This window comes from Lagopus muta, chromosome 11 (genome assembly GCF_023343835.1).
Source record: "Lagopus muta isolate bLagMut1 chromosome 11, bLagMut1 primary, whole genome shotgun sequence".
NCBI classification, from domain to species: domain Eukaryota; kingdom Metazoa; phylum Chordata; class Aves; order Galliformes; family Phasianidae; genus Lagopus; species Lagopus muta.
The window spans coordinates 3,486,803-3,505,506 of NC_064443.1; the positions used below are offsets into that span (position 1 = coordinate 3,486,803).

Genomic DNA, 18,704 nt, shown 5'->3' on the forward strand with positions numbered 1-18,704 from the left:
GCAGCTGCTGTATATGAGCAGACAGTTTCCTTATCCTAGGGTATGGTCCTCCTTTAATTTGGAATAATGAGATGGATGTGAAGTAATAGAGTTGTCTGACCTCTCCTATAATGAACTTTATACACAAATTGATTATTGGATCCTTAAGAAGGCTGTGTGTTACTGAAGTCTCTCAAGACCATAAGCTGTTGTGTTAAGGAACTAACCTAGAAGAGAATTGCCCAAGTCTGCAATGCAGCCAGATGCTTAAAGATTCTGATTTTACTAGGTAATTTAGAAAATTTATCAGTCTATAAAGTCTGTCCTACAGCATTCTCATTTCTAAGCAATCCCAAGTTCTGAATCTGCTCCATCCTGTAGTGGAAATGCTAAGTATCAGTTCAAAACAGTGATGGAGCTCCTGGTGGGAAGGCAGGGCCAACCCAGGGGAGCTTAGGTGTACCTGAGTGACAGGAAGGGACGGAGGCAGGATCCACCTCTTCCCAGACCTCATTTAAGGGTTAGCAGTGGAGGCAAAGGAATTTTCTGGAGATCCCTGCCTAACTGAGGCCTTCTGAAGGTAGGCAGCTTCTTTCCTTTATTTCTGTGCCTAAGGCTGTTGCATTTGAGCAAGTCCTTGCTTGCTGCGGACTAGGACCTGCTACCCTGCTGTCACTGCTGTGCTTTCCATCGTGTTACAGTGTTACATGCCCCATGTTGTTTTTGTATGGTTGTCTGAAATGTTGAAGTAAGGCATATGTGAGGATGCCTTTATTACTTAATGCTTTTATATATTTATCTGGATCTCTCTTTCCTTCTCCTCATGGTGTAGGATGTTGGGTACTGTTACTCCATCTAAATGATTCTTTTAAATAGAAATAGTAATAATGTAGCATAATGTTTTTTGGCTTGTCAGGTTGGAGATATGCATGTAAAAAAAAAAAACCAGAACGATGTCACCTGGAAGACTTAAATAACTCATTTGAATACTGGATGAAGTTCTTATTTCTGTACTATTATAGCAACATAAATCTAAAATTCAAGTGTAGTTTGTTCTTGTGATTTCTTGTGCTATAAAAACTCATTTGGTTGCTTCATGAAGGATTTTTCTTAGGAATCAATTTTAAAATGGTAGCTCATGTAAGAGTAACAATTAATAACAATGTGTTACTAAAAACAAAACACCTTTTTGTTGTTGTGATAATATTTCAGGAAGTGTACAATGAGCTCTATGGAGAGAGAGCTGTCATGCACAGAACTGCATTTTTAAAATGTTCTTTATAAATAATGTGGCTTTTTCTTTTTGCCCTTTTCCATCATCTTTCTGCTACAGGTCAGATACTCCGTTGATATACAAAGCTGTGCCAAGCTGGTTTGTAAGAGTAGAGCACATGGTGGAGAAGTTGCTGGAGAATAATGCCCAGTGCTACTGGTAACGTCTGCTGCTCTTTGTCACTGTTCCTGTTGCTAATTCCCATCATATTTCCATTCTGTCTTTGTGCCAATGCTATCAAGGCATGGCTGGTAACTGGTTTTAAATAATACTTTATCTTAGGTTTCACAAATGGACCTCAAACTGGTAAAGCAATCCAGGCACAAACAGATAACCTGCTTCATTGCTCATCAATCCTGTGCATTAATATGTTTGTATGTTCTTTCTTTCTTGCTTTTCAGAAATTATTCTTTGCTTGTGTAGAATTCAATAAGAAATATATAATTAATATATAAATACTGTGTTATTTTAGAGTAATTATGGTTGAGTACAGTTGAACAGTAAAGTTAAAACCTAAGTTGATGGTGAAATGGAGTACAAGATAGTTAAAAGTATCTTCAGGTTGTGTGGCACAATGCTAAGAAGTGAGACATAAGAAAAGCTGCTTCTCAGCCTAAGGAAGCATGAGGCTACTTAGGTAAGCCTCCCGATCAGGATCCATGAGAGAAGTTAGGAAACACTGGTAAACACTGTGCATTTATTGAATCAAATTAATTTTTATATTTTAGATAAAGTACTGGTATAATAAACTCAGTGTTTCGGTTGACTAAATAAAAATTGGCCAATGACAGCAGAAGTTAAAACTTCGTGGGAATGTGAAAAAAGGTGTCAGCAGGAAAACAGACAAGCTGTGGATAATAATTGAAATGTGTTACTACATTAGCACGATAACTTAAATATATGACAAAAAGAGCAGTAAGAGGGGAAGCTGGAGATAGTAGCCATTTTGAGAGTTTGTGATGGATCTCTGGTGTGTCAGTAATAAAAGGATCCAGTCCTTTCTACCTCCATAACCTTTATTTTTTTCATAACTAGCTGCTGCCTGAGAAGTTTAGATCAGATGGGGAAGATCTGGAGGTTATGGAATTGTTTCAGTTGTTCAGTCTTCTCAAAGACTGTAGGAAAAATAAAATGCCATCACTGTGTGACTTTGCTTAGCAAATGAAATTGTGTTAAAGGTGGAATTTCAGTTAAAACATCTTATTAGCTTTAGTTGGAACAGAACAATTAAAACTTATACTGTGTTTCTTCTTGGATAATAGCAATTAAATGCTCCATGAGCATTTTCTGCATAACTGTTTATGTGGTACAGTGTAAATGTTGAAATATGTGAGAAGCTGATGATCCACAGTATGCACTGTCCAAAGGTGCTGCAGTGTTGAATTGCTAATAAGCACACGCCCGGTCTTGATATAGAAGATCTTACAGATGAGTGGGTTTTTTTTTTTTTGTTTTCCATAATGGAACATACTGTGATCCTTCTCTGGGGGAAAAATAAGCTGGAGAGGAGGGTGAAAGTGTTTGTTCTTAGCTTTAATTAGCTATCTCAAGATGCTTCTACTATTTTGATGGCTGTCAGTAGACCTGCATGCTTAATTTTCACATGAACATAAGAAAAATGTAATGATCCTGGTAAGAAAGGGAAGTGTTTGGTTAAGGTAGAAAAAGCAAAACTTCAAGCAGAAACTGCTGAGTGACCTCAGCTCATCCAGGTGATGTTTCTGAGAATTGGCAGAGCGTTTGAACCCGCAGAAACACCGAGGTTGGAAAAAACCTACAAGATCATCCACTGCAACCATCCACCTGTCACCAACAGTTCACACTAAGCCATGTCCCTCAACCCTGCTTCATCTATGTGTGCTTTATGTGATGTCTTATGCAGATGTTGGGCAGTAGAGATACAAGTGGAGCCAGATGTGATAGGGGTGCTGTTGGGTGAGAGCACTGCTGATTGTATGAATTAGCAGTATTTGGTGTGCTTGGAATTGCAGCACTCTTTGTCCTTCAGTCAGTTGTTCAGTCTCACTAATTCAATAGCTGAGTATGAGACTCAAAGCAGTGTGGACTAGGAGATTTTGAGAATCTTTTTGTGTGGGGAATGTGGCCACAGGTACTCATGTGGTATCGCTGTTTTATTAAAAAAAAAAAAAAAAAAAAGCCATATCAGAATATATTTTCAGTGTGTGATTTCCTTAGTAGAGGTCGGAGTACATGATGGCATTTCTTACATAGAGATGGCTTTCAAAATCCAGCTTTCTAAATGAAAAATGCATTATTTTGAAGGATTTATTTATATGTTCTTGAAATATATCAATTGTGGTTGGGATGTAACTTCTTAAGTTGACACTGAGAATGCTAGCATTCTTCAGTATTCATCTACTAAAATACTGGAGAGCCTATCCTTTCCCAAGCCTACTTTTATATTTTGAAGAGACCTGATCTACTGAAGTGTCACAGGAATAATACCTAGCTTTAAAAAAAAAAAAATATATATATAATTATTTTTTGACTCCCTGGGGCTTCAGTATGTCCTGAAAAATGAGAAAATTGGGATAAATGCTTTTCAGACTATATTAACCTTTGCAGAATGAGTTTGAGTGCACTGCTTTTTTTGTTCCTGTAAATGACTGATAGGTATATTGTCCCTCAAGAATAGCTGCACTTTTTATAGTTACCCTTTATGATGAAGTAGATTAAACATAGTTGGACAAACTTTCTGACTTGATTGATTTTTTTAATTAGTTTTTTAATGAATTAGCCTACTGATAAAGCCATAGTCACTCAAAATTTATTAAAGGCAATAGCTGTATCTCCATTCTTCAAACTTAACTATAGCTTACAAGAAAGATTAGAGTGTGCCAACACTTTTTTTTTTTTTTTCTTATACAGTGGAGACCAAATAAAAACTTTCTTTCTCCCAGCCTTACCCTTGTCAGAGTGGATGCTGCTTGGGCAGGGAAAGCTGAAAGCATGGCACTGTAGCAGCAATTAGGAGACTGAGGTTTCAGTCCACAGTCTAAAATCCCTGCTTGAATTTTCCCCACAGAATTTGCAGAAGAGATTATTAAAGCAGGAAATAATAAAATTGGAATTTTATATTCAAACAACTTACTACAGTGATACTTGAGCTGCAGCAGGGTGAATCCATCCTGTCCAGGGTTGTCAGGCCTTAGTTTTGTGTTACGTTGATGCAAAGTGTTAGGTGCAGCACCAAAGCTGGGTCCCTGCTGTATGAGGTTTGGATTTAGCCTTACTTGTTTTTTATAACTGTAATGATTCGTTGACAGAGCATTTGCTGCATCACTGCTGTCAAGAAACGAAACCATGCCACCTTAGGTTCTGTTGCATAATGTAGGACTAATTCCTGCTGCCACCGTTCAAATTTGGTACAAGTTACAGATGCGTAAGTTAGTGTAAAGAATGAATTAATGTAGCTTATGTTTCTAAACTAACGCAGCTCACACTTCTGGTACTGTAGGTATTATTTTCTTACAGATGGTAGGAAAGGCTTTTAAATACTTTGGGCTTGTATTTAAATTTCAGCTGTGAACTTTTAAAAAACAAAAAACATAACATGAAAACCCACCTCCGAGTGAGGAGTTGATTCCTGAAGGAACTGAAGCATGTTACTTCCAACTGTTGGCTGGTGTTAGAGACCATTGTGCCGTTCTGACATTGTTTACCCAAGATTTACAGCACTTTATATAGTGGAAAAATGAGCATCACTAGAAGGAAAGCAGATGTGACAGACTTCAAAGTAGCCAAGCCTTTTGTTCTTTCTTTTTCTTGGCACTGAAAATTTCAAACACTAATAAAGGGTGTGATGTATTGGTTCTTAGAGGGATTCTTTCTTGATTTTAAAGAACTAACAATTTAAGTGATTAATGAAAATACTATGAAGAGTGCATGCAACGGACCTTCTTGCCAGAAGTTAATATCTGTTTTTAAAAGTGTGGATTTTCCATGCTTCCTGCTGTTTCTGTACAAGCACCCCAAGAACAAGTGTCTCACATACATCCGTCAAACACATTCATCTTCTGAGAGGCTCTGATTCAACCTTTCCAGTCTTTGGTCAGCCTGCTTATTTGCTGAACAACAGACTGTGTCCCACCTTCCAAAAGATGTCGTCTAATCGCAATTTATGCCTGTCTTGTGTGATAAGTCCTCACTGGCAGAATGTAGGGCCCACTCAGCAGTGGGAAGTTGATGTTTCTTCAGCCACGCTTGTGTTTCTTTGTGCAGATGAGAAGTCTGGCAGAGTAGCAGGAGCAATAGATGTTAAATTATAACACAATTGTAGGATGATGTTGGAAGATAGGTTGTTTTTTTTATGGCTAGTAGGATATTTTCATTTCTGTCTTAGTATAAATGAGTGCTGAACAGTTTTAAATGCATGTTTTCTGTGTACCGTTTTTCTTGTTTTTTTTTTTTTTTTTTTTCTTTACTATGATCATGTAATTTTCACTCTTCCCTTTGAATCATGGACTATGCTTAGTCAGGAACTATGAACGCAGACATGTGGTCCCCATAGTGGTGTGGGGTGTACAGCAATTTACAGCAGTAGATGGCAGCGTTTCCCGATGCAAAATGTGTGGCGGCCTCTTTGCCTGCAGAAGGATGTAAGGGAAAAATGACTGCAGGGTTTGCCTTGCAGTGGTCTGATTTATGCAGCATAAGTCAGAAGGTTTCATTGCTGGCTGTTATCAGCAAATATATGGCTGAGGATTGGAAGTAAACTTTAAAGCTTGTTTCAATTGATCTTGATAGCTTGTGTCCTAATTTTGCTGTTTCCTCTTAAAGCAGAGATTTTGTCATAAATCCAGCAAGTATCTTTTTGGTCCCAGTGAGCGGTCATCACCAGCCTGTTGTTTGTGAAATAAGGTATTTCTTGAGCCATGAACTCCAACGGTTGGTTCACCAGGCAGTTGTGCTTAGACGACTGGTAAATCCATCCGCATGTGCAGTGTGTTAAACATCTGCCTCCATTAAAAGGTTGCAAATATATACAAAGTTGTAAATGTAAAAGTACTCAGTAACCGTGAAGTCAGAATATTCCATGGGAAACTGCAGCAAGAGCTACAGCAAAAGCTTCATTCCTCTCCTGCTTCAGAATACAGTGACTTTTTTTTTTGCCTTCGTAGGTAAGATTAAGAATTTTTATAGCAATTAGCATGTTGTCTGAGTCAAACAAAGAAGATAACGGGCTTTTTTAATGTAAATGTATCACGGAACTGGAGGTTATGGCTTCACTTAATCTTGACTTGTCAGGCAGCTGTGTGCTGCTGACAGTATGGTTATGATGCAGTCTGCAGCAGCATTGCAGTCTCACGCTAAAGTGTTTGTTGCTATGGGAACCGTGATAAAAGACTGCAGAAAAACGTTGCTGTATCAGAATGATTGAAAACACTATTAATTTAGCAAATGTAAGCTGCATATAGGCAGGAATTTATTTTATACTGATGGAAGCCACCCTAACTTGTCTGGGATGTGTGGCTGTGCACCATTATAATAAGATTTCATGAACTGGGGAGGAGAAACTGTCTGCTGCAGTGGAAACTGTGCTTTGCAGGCAGCTGACCTTTCCTCTTTGCTCCCTTCTCCTCCCTGTTTCCCCAACCCCTAACTGGGGAGTTTTAATTAGATCCATGATATAGTATTGCTACTAATTAGGGTGTTAAAAGGGCACAAATAGTTGCCTTATTTTATCTCCTTGAAGTAGAAACGATTAAGAATAAATTTGAGGTCATGCTGAAGGATGCTTGTTATAAGAGCAGATTAGCATTATGGAATTGAAGACTTTGAGCCTTCTAAGGATTAGTTAACAAAGAAGGCAAAAACAGGTTTTGTGTTATGGATTTAAAGATACTTGTACATATTTTTATGAGATGACATGAGGGTAACTACTTAACTAGCTTTGATTTTGCTGTTGCATCTCAGTTGCCTACTATCTTTCCAAATATGCAACTAGTTCCCGATTTCAGGAATCCCTTCAAGTTGCCAGCTTGTCAAATGAAAGGATAATTTGTGGGCCACCTTCTCAGAACTGAAGACATCAAATGCTGAGTGCTAATCTGTTATAGGATTTCCTAATTCTTGCTGTTTTTCTGTTTATCAATCTGACTCTCTTGGGGCTGTTTTGCAAATAAATTCATATGCTCTAAGCCTCCCTGAAATAATAACTGTGAGTCTTACCCAGTATGTGAAGTTGCTGTGGTTTTTGAATACCATGAGTATAACTGGCTGGTGAGAGGAATGGTGAGGAGTAAGAAATAATTAGTACATCTGTACATAATATCTCAAAAAGCTTTTGATGGTAAATTAGCAATAAGGCACATATGGCTTCTGCTGTGGTAATGTTTGATGACTGTTTATTTCAGCAGTGATATTTGTAGTTATGAATTAGGATGATGTTGCTTTGTGACAGCATTCCTGCATCCTGTGACCGATGCAGAGTGAGCCCACTCAGTGTCATGTGGAACACATCTGAAGTGGATAAGAAGTTGTACTTGGTGTTTGCAATTGTGTTATGAACATGAGAAGGTCTTCAAGATCTGTGTCCAGGAAAGGAACGGATGTCTTAAATCATTTAATGTGTTCTCTTCTGGATTATGTAGTAATTCAGATTTCCTACATCCTGCACATTTCTCATTGGAAAGAAGATTTGGAAAGGAAATAGAGTGATCTTAATTCATGCTGTTCCTGTGGTGTCAGCTGGTGATGAGAAGGCTCTGGGTCAGCAGCTGTAGGGACTTGCTGTTAGCCACGTGTGCTCTGGGACTGAAGAGATGCTCCCTAATTTCAGATGTTGAAATCCGTGTTCACTTGCCTATGTGCTCTGGATACTCTGTAGGACATGGACTTTGGAAGCCAAGTAAAATGATTTCTGTTGTGGTAGGTAGGTAGTGAATGCTGTTCAGGGTCTGAATTGTTATTGGTCTTATTATCTTTTTGTGTTTATCACAGAGGGTCTTGATTTGACACTAAGAAAAAGAGAAGCTATTGAGAAAGGGATGATGAAGATGAAGGAGGGCACTGCATGGAAGTCTTAGCAGTGCATGAATTTAGCAAAATCTCAGCTCTGCTCCAAATCAGAAGTGTACATCAATGTCTAGAGCAGATGAATAATTATTGTCATCTCTAATTTGTTAAGCTGGAGTTTTTATGTTGAAAGAGTTAAGAGATTTACATTGAAGCAAGGTGAAACTGATTACTTTCAATAACTTAATTTATTATTTGATAAACCAATATTTATTCCTTTGTGTTGTGAAGTTCAGTTCTATGAACTTCTCAACTGCTGCAATGTCTTATTTAGCACACTATCCTGGGTGCCAAAGAAGTAGAAATAGCCATTATCCCACACTATTCTAAAGTCATGAAATGAGAGCTTCACAGCCTGCTGAGACAGCAGCCTCCTCAACCTTGCTAAATGTTGGAGAAGGAAGTACAAAATCCTGTCTGTGTCATTTTGCAGAGGAATTTGAAGGTCAAAACCAACACAAATTGTAGGCCAGTTGGGGGAAAAAAAAAAAAGAAAAAATTTGGACAGCACGATATCGGGGCTGCAGCAGGAATCCTTAGAAGTGAAGTCACTGCTTTGATTTCTGCTAAAACTTCTAGAACTATTTGCTGCTGGAACTTGACCTTTTCTGAGGTCTGAATCTGTTCAGTGCCATTAGCAGAGAGTTGCTCTGCATGGACTGTAGCAGTTGTCACCTTCCTTGTCGTCCTAAACTGCAGATTTAGGTGGAATCCTCAGCATAAACCTGGAAGTTATGCATTTCAGCTGGAGGACGTTAGTGACAGATACCTGGTTAAACGCAGGAAACGTGTATTGGGATAAGGCAAAGGGCTGTCTTGTGACTTTTTGTGCTGTAAAGTAGGACTGTGGTGTGGGTGGCTTTCTGTGTTTTTTGTTTTCTCCTTAAAGCTCCTAAATATCCATATTGTGAGGATGCCTTCTACATTTGTGCAGCTATTTTCTTTCAAGATAGTGTGTTAGCTTTTGGGCTTAGGTAAGTGGTTTAACTTAGCCCAAAATTTCCTGAAATTTGAATCAGCATCAGTAATGATTTATGTTTTTATCGTGGCCTCAAAGTCACCGTTCTGTTCTCAAAGTACTTGGGAATTCAGATGGAAAAATTAGCTGGGGATTATAAGGAAGATTGTATGCTGACAGATTTATTGCAGTGCAGAGTTTTCTCAGGATGAGGCCAAGTTTGTTCAGTTACAGCGATGGGAAGGAAAGGAGCAGAATTCTCTGCAGGACAGCCTCTGAATGCCCTCGCTGTCCTTAGCTGAGTAAAATGTTACTGCAGAACGTAGATGGAAGAGAGGATAAAAGCTTCCTTAAGTAACAATACATGGCCCCGGCAAGATGTGATCTGTTAAAAGTTACCAAGAAACTAACACAATACTGTTGTTTTTTGGTTTTGTTTTTTTAAAGCCACCCCCAAGCCTTTAAAGGCACACTAGAGCTGCAGTAATGTAGTGATCAGGTGTTAGTAACAGCGTTGCTAGGAATGTTGTTTTATCTTTCTAGCCCAGTAGTACATGTAAATATGGGGTGCCTCTGGTTAGGGTTATGCTTTTGTCCCGACTGATTTATTTACTTTAAGATGTTCTGTCTGTAAGTCAGGAAGGTCACACTGAAATCGCTGTAGCTGAATGCAGTAAGACTAAGTGAAAGGAACAGGCCCTAGGCCTGAAGAACACACGACTGCAAAGGGTTTGCTCTGGGTGGCTATCTAGTGAAGTTGCTCCCGTTTGGCTGTATCTGCCATACCGTGTCTGGGTGGAGGTCAGAATAAGGTGTTTAAGTAATGTGTTCTTTGAGTGATGAGCTCAAGATGTATTTGAGATGCGGGCTGCTTTCATTGTGCTTAGTGGTTACGTTGGTGTTATTTCTGTACTGCACCTCTAAAGTGGTAACAAATCATGGTTACAAATGTGGTTCATAGTAGATGAAGTGGTTTGTGTTTTATGTTCTGCTAAAAATTGTCAGCAGGGTCGGACAATTTTACCAGAAGAGGTAAATTGTGGTTTCGTAGCTCAGAGAGAGTGAGGGATAACACCACATGTGTTTTTGTGGTTAATGTCCACTTTGGGATCAGATTAATTTTTCTTGCATGTTTTGAGGAGGCAGAGCTGAAACTCCAAGTGTTTTAATGTCGCTGGGGGATTGTTTCTGCCTCTAGCTATGTTAAATGGGACTAATAATTTCAGCTAATCAGTGTCTAACAACTTCTGAAAAATGGAAACTAGTTTAGGAGTGATGTATGGGGAAGTTTTCCACATTAGTGGAATGTTAGGCAAATGCTAATGGTCTTCTTACAGTTTCCACTGGTGTTGGGAGAGAGGGTCTCTTGAGGTCACTACAGAGAAGTTAATACAAATGAGCCCTACTCTAAGAAAGTCTGAAAACCTGCATGTGTTTCTAAATTTCAAAGCTGTGTATGGGCACTGTGAAATGTTAGTTGCTGAGTTTAAAAGCATTTTTATACTATATATATTTTTCTTAGAAATGTTTAGAGGGTAGCTCTGCAGTCAAAATTAAACCCAGAAATAACTACTGAAGCTGTGGAACTTCAGAATGATGATATTTAATGAATTCTGCATGACTAGTTCTTATCTACTGTAGATATTGTTGGCATCAAAAAGTCTTCAGACCTCCACATGGTGTCACCATGGGTGAACCTTGATAGAGCAGCTTGCATTGATGTCAGTAGGTTCTTCCAAGTGATGCTTGCACTTGTTTCATGAATCTCCTAGTGCTGGAAAAAAAGGTTGAAGAGGCCTCAGAAACACTGCTTTCCCTTATCTGTTATATAATCTTTGTATCTATAGTTAATTATTTGTTTACAGACAACAGTCAGTTCCTCACCAAACCATGATGGCATTTAGCACATTAGGGAAGCTAGGTAGGCATCAGATTCTTGTGTTAACCTTTGAGCTTTCACAGGATGAAAGTTACCTTTTGACATGTCCTAATATGTCACAGAACCTTACCAGGTAGAGCATTTAACAAGCATTATTAGGCTTTTGCTTTCTATTTATTTATTTGTAGTAGGGAAATTAGGTGGAGATGGTAAATAGGACAAAAAAGCTTTTTCTGTAGGGTATGTCAACCTGGCATCTTTTTTATCTTTTTTTTTTCTCAAAAATCTAGAGGTCTTACGTGGTTACCTGGCTGCCCATGTGTAATGCAGCTTGTCTTTTCATGTCATTACTCAAGACTTCCCAAATCTCCAGACAGAAAGCAATAGCTAGTAGTTTTCCTGAAGGTAAAATTAAGCAGAATTATTATCCACCTTTAGCCGTGATTTTCCAGTGTTGGATTATCCCGAGGACTTTTGGACGTTGTATGTATTTATTGGGTCCATTGTTGTGCACATCTTCACTGACACATTGTGGAATAAAATGAACGCGGTGTCTTTCACACCTGTAGCTTTTCAAGTTCAAAGAAGGGCAGAAGTAATGGTGTTACTTCTTGTGCAGTGAATTCATAAGGCTCGCAATAGCCACTGTGCTATCTTGAGCGTGCTCCCATTTCTGCAGTGTTCCAAAATGAATCGCTTTGTGGATGCAATTAAATACTCGTGTTCTTATTAGTTTACCACTACATTCAATCTACAAGGAAACTAATATTTCTCTTCTTTTTGGATCAGGGTTCCAGATTTCGTGAGGGAGAAGCGTTTTGGGAACTGGCTAAAAGATGCACGAGATTGGGCTATATCTAGAAACCGGTACTGGGGAACACCCATCCCACTGTGGGTCAGTGATGATTTTGAAGAGGTAGGAAAACAAAAGCTCCCATTCTAAAGAAAATGCTCTCTGTATTATGTATTGCTTGTTAATTTTGATAGACTGTGGCTGCTGTTGTCTTATTGTGTCCTAATGGAACTTATGTATCTATAATGGGAGGTAGATATATGCTTATGTACTTGTGTGTGCATTTGCACATTTCCACTGCTTTTGATTGAAAATGGCAAGCAATCTTCCTTACTACTTTTTTTTTTCTTTTTTTTTTTTTTTTTTTTTTTTTTTTTTTTACAAGTGTTAAAATTTATCTTTCCTGGAAGAATTTTCAGTGATGAGAAAGCTGATGGAATAGGAATGCATTGAGAAAATGGCAAGGAAGAGATCTTTACTCAGTCTTCTCAGCGCGTTTTGGAAATTCTGACACTCTGTTACTTGAAGCCAAATGAATTGCTGGAGGTGTAAAAGCAAGTCCAGCACTGCAGAAATATGAAATATGTATTGGTGCTGCTACAAGTGTGAGTGTAGCAGGAAGTAAAAAAGACAAATCTAGAGGAATGATGGAAGCAAATAATGGTAGTGCTAGGAATGAATATTCACTGCTCAACTGAACACTTGAAGACAGTTCTGGTAATAGCTTTTTCTTAGTGTTAAGATACCAAGTTTAAAAAACTGTTTCTAAGTGTAAAAAGTATTTTTTTCCTCATTTTTCTACATGGACTAGTTCCATTAGACCCATACAATGAATGTTCCTGATGCCTTGGCATTTGGATGGTATTTATGCCATGAGTGTGCTTGTAAGTTACCAGTGAACTACGTGCTTCTATCTTCCCTTATATTGGTTAGAGTTTAATTTGAGGGCTGACAGTTTAGACCCAGAAGATTTGAATCAATGCTAAAATTGAATTGCTGTGTTCAGAATAAAGGTTTTCTTTAGATGGGAGGGAAGGCTTTCAGTCTTGTCCAAACGTGCTTCTAGATTTCTTTCTGCAGCTGAAAAAGACTCTGTAAAGGATGCGTAACTCCTGCACTTCCACTGCGTGCCCCTAAAAACATCACATTTGATGTCCTGTTCCCTGTGTACACAGACAGTTTTTGCCTTTGTAGATTTATTTGTTTTAATGATATAGGTTGTAAGACTGACCTTTTCTTGGAAATGAACTGCAAATATTCCTTAGGGCTTCAGGTTCTTAAATAATGATAGAAACACCAATATATGTGCTGTTTTTAGCTGTAGATATTATATATGTTTCTGCATACTCTAGAGACTAAATGTCATGTATGGTTCAGTAATTGAGTATGATTTTTGGACCAGGCTAAATTTCAAGCTTTTTATATTCACTCTTTTCTTAGGCGTGTGGGGGTATAGCTTTAAAACTATTAAGTTTTCCATCAGGACTGATGGTATTTATATCTGTGTGACATCTACTCTCATATAGGTAGTTTCCTCACTTCAGTTTTAATGCAGCCTAGTGCCATATGAGATTGCTGAAGCTCCTCTTCATGTATTGCTCTCAAAAGAACACTTTGTCGCATGCAATTATGCTGTGCATATTAAATCTTGGAGAAGTAGTAACAGTTTTTTATTTAATGTACAGTAAAGTGAATTAATTGGTACTAGAGTGAATTTTATCACAAATCAATATCTGCTTTCCTACAGTTTTATTTTAGCTTTTATTTTATTTTTATTTTAGCATAATTATCATGTGTTCCACGCATAATGGAATTTAATTTCTAATGCTTTTGACTGTTACCACATTTTTGCAAGCAGTTGAATCTTTTTAAGCTCTCGAATCTTAATGCTTTTCTCAGTGTAGGAGCACATCTTTCTTAGAATGGATAATTTTTTTCAGTGAAGCAACAAGTTAATAAAGTGGACAATGTCTACTTGTATGGGATTTGAATATAAATCATAATGTGAGATACTTTGTGATATAACAGAAATTCTCATGGATTATTTCATTGCTTGTCGCTCACTTCACTTGAGAGACGTCTTCTACTTTAGGCACAGCAGTCCTGCATTATGGATTTGGAACAAAAGCGCTCTACCTGTCCTCTGCTGAAGTGGGAGGGAGCTCTTTCAGATCTGTTTCCAGTCTGCTTGGAGGCTGCTTCAGGAACGTGGCTCTCAGCTGACCTCAGCACTCATTTCTTTTCGATGATTGGTATTTAGAAGGCTATCTTGAAAGATCCCAGAATGCCTTGGTGGGGCACTGATACACCACATGGACTTATTTCTTTTTACGAACAATTATCATTCTTGGATTATTAGTACTTAATAGGGCTGAAATAGGGAACTAATGAAAGCTAACACTTATTAAGGACTGCTTCAAGATGGTTTTAATCTTCTGATTTACATGGATAGGCCTAATTTACATAGATAGAGTGGATAAATGAATGTCTTGTAAGAAGTACTTAACCTTGACCTCTGATTTCATGTTAGGTTTCAGTGATGCCAAAACATGGTTGAACAGCCCCAAATCTTATTCTGCTTGCTTCTTGCCTTGCTGACCTCTGGGTGCTGATTTAGCATTAACTACCATTCATTTTGGTAATCTGGATGAGAAGTGAAGTGGAGGAGGATGAATGGCAGGTCAGGAAAGGGGCCTGCCTGCTAAAGCTGATCCTGCCATTAAAGACAAATATCTGAAGTCATAGCTGTAACTTGAGAGCGTACACCAATCTGCAGAAACAAATGGGTGCAGCCTAATGTAGGAATTACCATCTCTGTGCTGTACTGTTGCCTTGAAGCATCTCATGAGCTGTGCTTGAGATGGTGGCTCTGCCCTTCTGACCCAGATAGAGGCAGCCTTACTCATATGATGGAGTCTGCATTCCTCTGGAGTTTGAGGTTTTACGTGCTTCTCCTATGAGTATTTTCTGCTTGGTATTTTCTGATTAGTAATGCAGATCAGCAGTTGAATCAGACTGGGAAAATCATGGCATAGAACCAAATCAAACTGATTTTTATCATCTCTGCAATTCATGACAGTTTTGTAGAATTAAGTAAATGAAAACCTTTTAGCTACTCGTGATTTCACTATGTATACATATACATATACTTAAGACTAGCTGTAGAAATTTACTTGCTGATTACTTCTATCCAAGAACAATCTTGCAAGTTATTTTATGTGAAAAATTTCCAGCCTACTTACAGCTTCTTTATGTTAGTACATTTAACTCCTTGTCAGATCTGTGTGTCGAAAATCAGGTTTTTCCATGGCACTTCTAAATTGTACTGGTAGTGTATGGGATTGGATCCATAAAATCTATATCAGGATGGCAGCATGTGAGTCATGACTGCTTTTCAATGAGGGGGGGGGTCGTAAGTGCTTGGAAGAGCAAATGATTTAAGCTTGCAGCAAGATGGGAAAAAATTATTTTCTTCTCTTTCTAGTTTCTTCATCGTTTTATGGTATTGATTTAAATCTGTTGCTGAAGCTTTTTGCTGGTTTCTCTACATGATCTCCTTTGTTAGCAATGACTCTTCCTTTTAGTGTGAGCAATTTAGTGTACGTATGCACTCAGCTGTGAGCTATGTAGCAGCTTACCTGAGTTTCAGAAGGTGAACTTAGAATCTGAGGCTCCTACTTGTGTGGAAGTTCACGTTGTGGGTTTGTCAGAGGGTTTGGTTTTATGGGCTGTTCAAAAAAAACAGCAGCACAACAAATAGCCCCCTTTCTTCTTTGCTCCCTAAGAATGCATTTGATCTTCTAAGTCTCTAATTATTGTAATAGGATTGTATTAAATCAGGACAGTGATCTCTGAACTCTAACATGCTGTGCCCTCTTGAAAAAGGGGACTTTACTCAAAAATGATGTTGGCTTTTCAGCTATATCAGCTACTTTGGAAGATGCTAACTGACCTGTCTTAATGCTCCCGAAGGAGGAAAAAAGGTGCTACAATGTGCAAGTTACAGACTGATTATTTTGCCTCTTACAGGTAGTTTGTATTGGTTCAATGGCAGAACTGGAAGAGCTGTCAGGAGTGAAAGTCACCGATCTGCATCGGGAAAGGTCAGTCATGGACTGTTCACTGGTTGTTAAAAGTAGTTGAATGGTTATATGAAATTCTCCCAGGGAGGAGATTTAGATTAGGTGTTTAGAGGAATTTTTTTACTCCAGAGTGGTGAGGCACTGTAACAGGCTGCTCAGAGATGCTGTGGGTGCCCCATCCCGGAGGCATTCCTGGTCAGGCTGGATGAGGCCTTGGGCAACCTGATGCAGTGCTTGGCATCCCTGCCTGTGGCAGGGGGTTGTAACTAAATGATCTTTAAGGTCTCCTCCATCCTAAGCCATTCTGTGATTCTTTCTTCTGTCCTAGACTCTGCTAATACAAAATCTCTTAAAGATCTTTAAGTTACAGAAGATGTCAAAGGAAATGCTTGCCTGTGGAAGAAGCACTAAAACTACAATCTCCTGTCGCATCTGATGTACGACCATCACGTTAACGTTTTGTGCCAGTTGTTGTTATTGTTTAGACTTCCCTGTCTTTTTCTTTCCCACAGCATTGATCACCTAACCATCCCTTCACGCTGCGGCAAAGGCGTTTTGCGCCGGGTCCCTGAAGTTTTTGATTGCTGGTTTGAGAGTGGAAGCATGCCTTATGCACAAGTGCATTATCCATTTGAAAACAAAAAAGAACTTGAAGATGCTTTTCCTGCTGACTTCATTGCTGAAGGCATTGACCAAACCCGAGGATGGTAAGTCTGTGCCATAATTTTTTCAGTGTTGCCCTATATCTGGCAAGTTATTGTACCTGGATGGTCCTCTAGTGTTGCATAGCTAAGTTATGATGTTTGTTCTTAGTAGAATACAAGATGTTCTGAGGCTTGATGCTGAAAATTTTGCTGAAAGATGACATGCTAGCAAGCAATCTTGGTTGGCTCTTGTAAAAAATGTTGTGTAGGGAAGATCTTTGGCATGATCAAGAAGAAACTCAGCAACCGAGGTTTTTATAGAATTTGATTTATCTACTGGGAACTGAACCTTGACAGAAATAGAAGTCAGAGTTTTGTGGATTTCAAGCCCACGTGCAGGCTATTAGTTTTTGCTCCCTAGATTAAATTAGAGATTGGAGTTTAAGAAGGGGAAAAAGCCAAATTTAATTGAAACCTTGTGGTGTTAAGCTCTTACTATAGTTCACAAAAATAAAATTTTCTAACTATAGATCTGTTTTTAAGGTCTGGGTGATGCTGCTTACTGATTCATCTCTGGATAAATGCTTTTGGTTGTTGGAAAATATTTCTCTAATCCCAGATTTTCTCTGGGTTATGTTCTCATGCATACATGCATGCTTCCATATGTACAGTTTGGGCATTCTTAAGTGATTATTCTATTTTTGAAGCTAATAAGATTGGCTCCGTTAAGTGTCAGATTGTTGAGATTTTTTTAAGGTTTATACATTTGTCTGTGTACAAGTGGAATTTCTGTTTCCATCCAGTAACTTGAGTTACTAATGTTAAATTCCTCTGGAGCATTCCCTCATTAAAATTGGAGCATTACCTCATTAAAACAAACAAACAAAAAAAAGCAAAACAACCCAAACAAAGCAGTAAAATGTCAGCTTTTACATATTTCAAGTGGAGAGCAAGAGTCTCAAACTTCGTAGGCTTGAGTAAGGAAGCATATAAACATTCTTACAAGAAACAAGGGAGCTACTGAATTAGAAAAGCTCAACAGAATCAAAAAGGGTTTGGGATTTTTATGTGGATAAAAGATCTACTCAGAAATTCTGGTGAAAAATACAGAAGCAATGCTGAATGTTGGATTTCAGGGTGAATTCTTCACTGTGCTTCAGCTTGAGTACTGTAGGCAGTGTGCAAATGAGGGCTTTCACAGTGCATCCTGCAGTAGATTGCTTTATGATTTTTGCAGCATACAAGTTGCTGTGTATCTCCAGATACCTGTCTGACCTGTTGTTCAGAGTACTTAAATGCTTACCTAGGTGCACGATGCTTGTACTTTCCCTTCAGTGTTTTTGTCTGTTAGCTGGTGCTTTGGTGACAGCTAGCCTTCAGTGACTGGCAGAAGGGCACCTTCCTTTTCTGAAAGGAAGGATGCGAGGTGATGGGCTTTTTGGTTTGTTCTATATCTTTGTAGAAGGTAAAGCTCTCTCAGGCTCTTTTTGAGAACGATTCTTAAAACTAGTGTGCCTTCGGTTTTCTTTTTCTCATGTATTTGTCAGTCTTGGAAAAAATTAAGGTGGCTTAGAGAGAAGGCATGTGTGTCTTTCTCTAGTATGACAGTGCCAGAACAGGGTACAGTGAACAGCAATATAGTAGTCTGAAGCATTAAGAATACAGTATGTAGTTTTTATTTGAAACATCCTATGTGAAGTGATAAAATGTAAAATAGAGATTGGGTTTGTGTTAGAACAGCATCTGCAACTGACTTGAGGTAAGAGCTGTCTCATGGGGAAGTGCTCAGGAGCTGGAGGTCTGGTGGTTTCATACAAACATAACAGGGATGGGGAGAAAGTCATTGGAGATGGGAAGTGAATGTGATCGAGGTAATGAGCCAGGAGAATATTTACTGTGACTTTCTGATGAGTGTGTGAAGGAGATAAATTATATTTGTGAAGGCCAGAGGGGAAAAATTGTTGAGTAGCTGGGTTGAAAGACTCCCAGCCTGGACAGAGGAAGGAAGGCTTTCTAAGAGGAAAGGTTCTGTCTCTGACTTCTTTGTGCGTGTGTGTA

At 38.6% G+C, this 18,704-nt stretch overlaps 1 protein-coding gene across 2 annotated transcripts in view; it reads left to right on the top strand.

Moving 5' to 3' along the window:
- Positions 1-18,704, top strand: part of IARS1 (isoleucyl-tRNA synthetase 1) — a 92,495-nt gene that overhangs the window by 32,568 nt on the left and 41,223 nt on the right. For both annotated transcript variants that reach the window (XM_048957822.1, XM_048957823.1), the window contains 4 exons: positions 1,313-1,411; positions 11,917-12,043; positions 15,950-16,023; positions 16,515-16,709. In XM_048957822.1, coding sequence (XP_048813779.1) covers positions 1,313-1,411; positions 11,917-12,043; positions 15,950-16,023; positions 16,515-16,709 — 495 coding nt within the window. The remainder of the gene's footprint in view (positions 1-1,312; positions 1,412-11,916; positions 12,044-15,949; positions 16,024-16,514; positions 16,710-18,704) is intronic.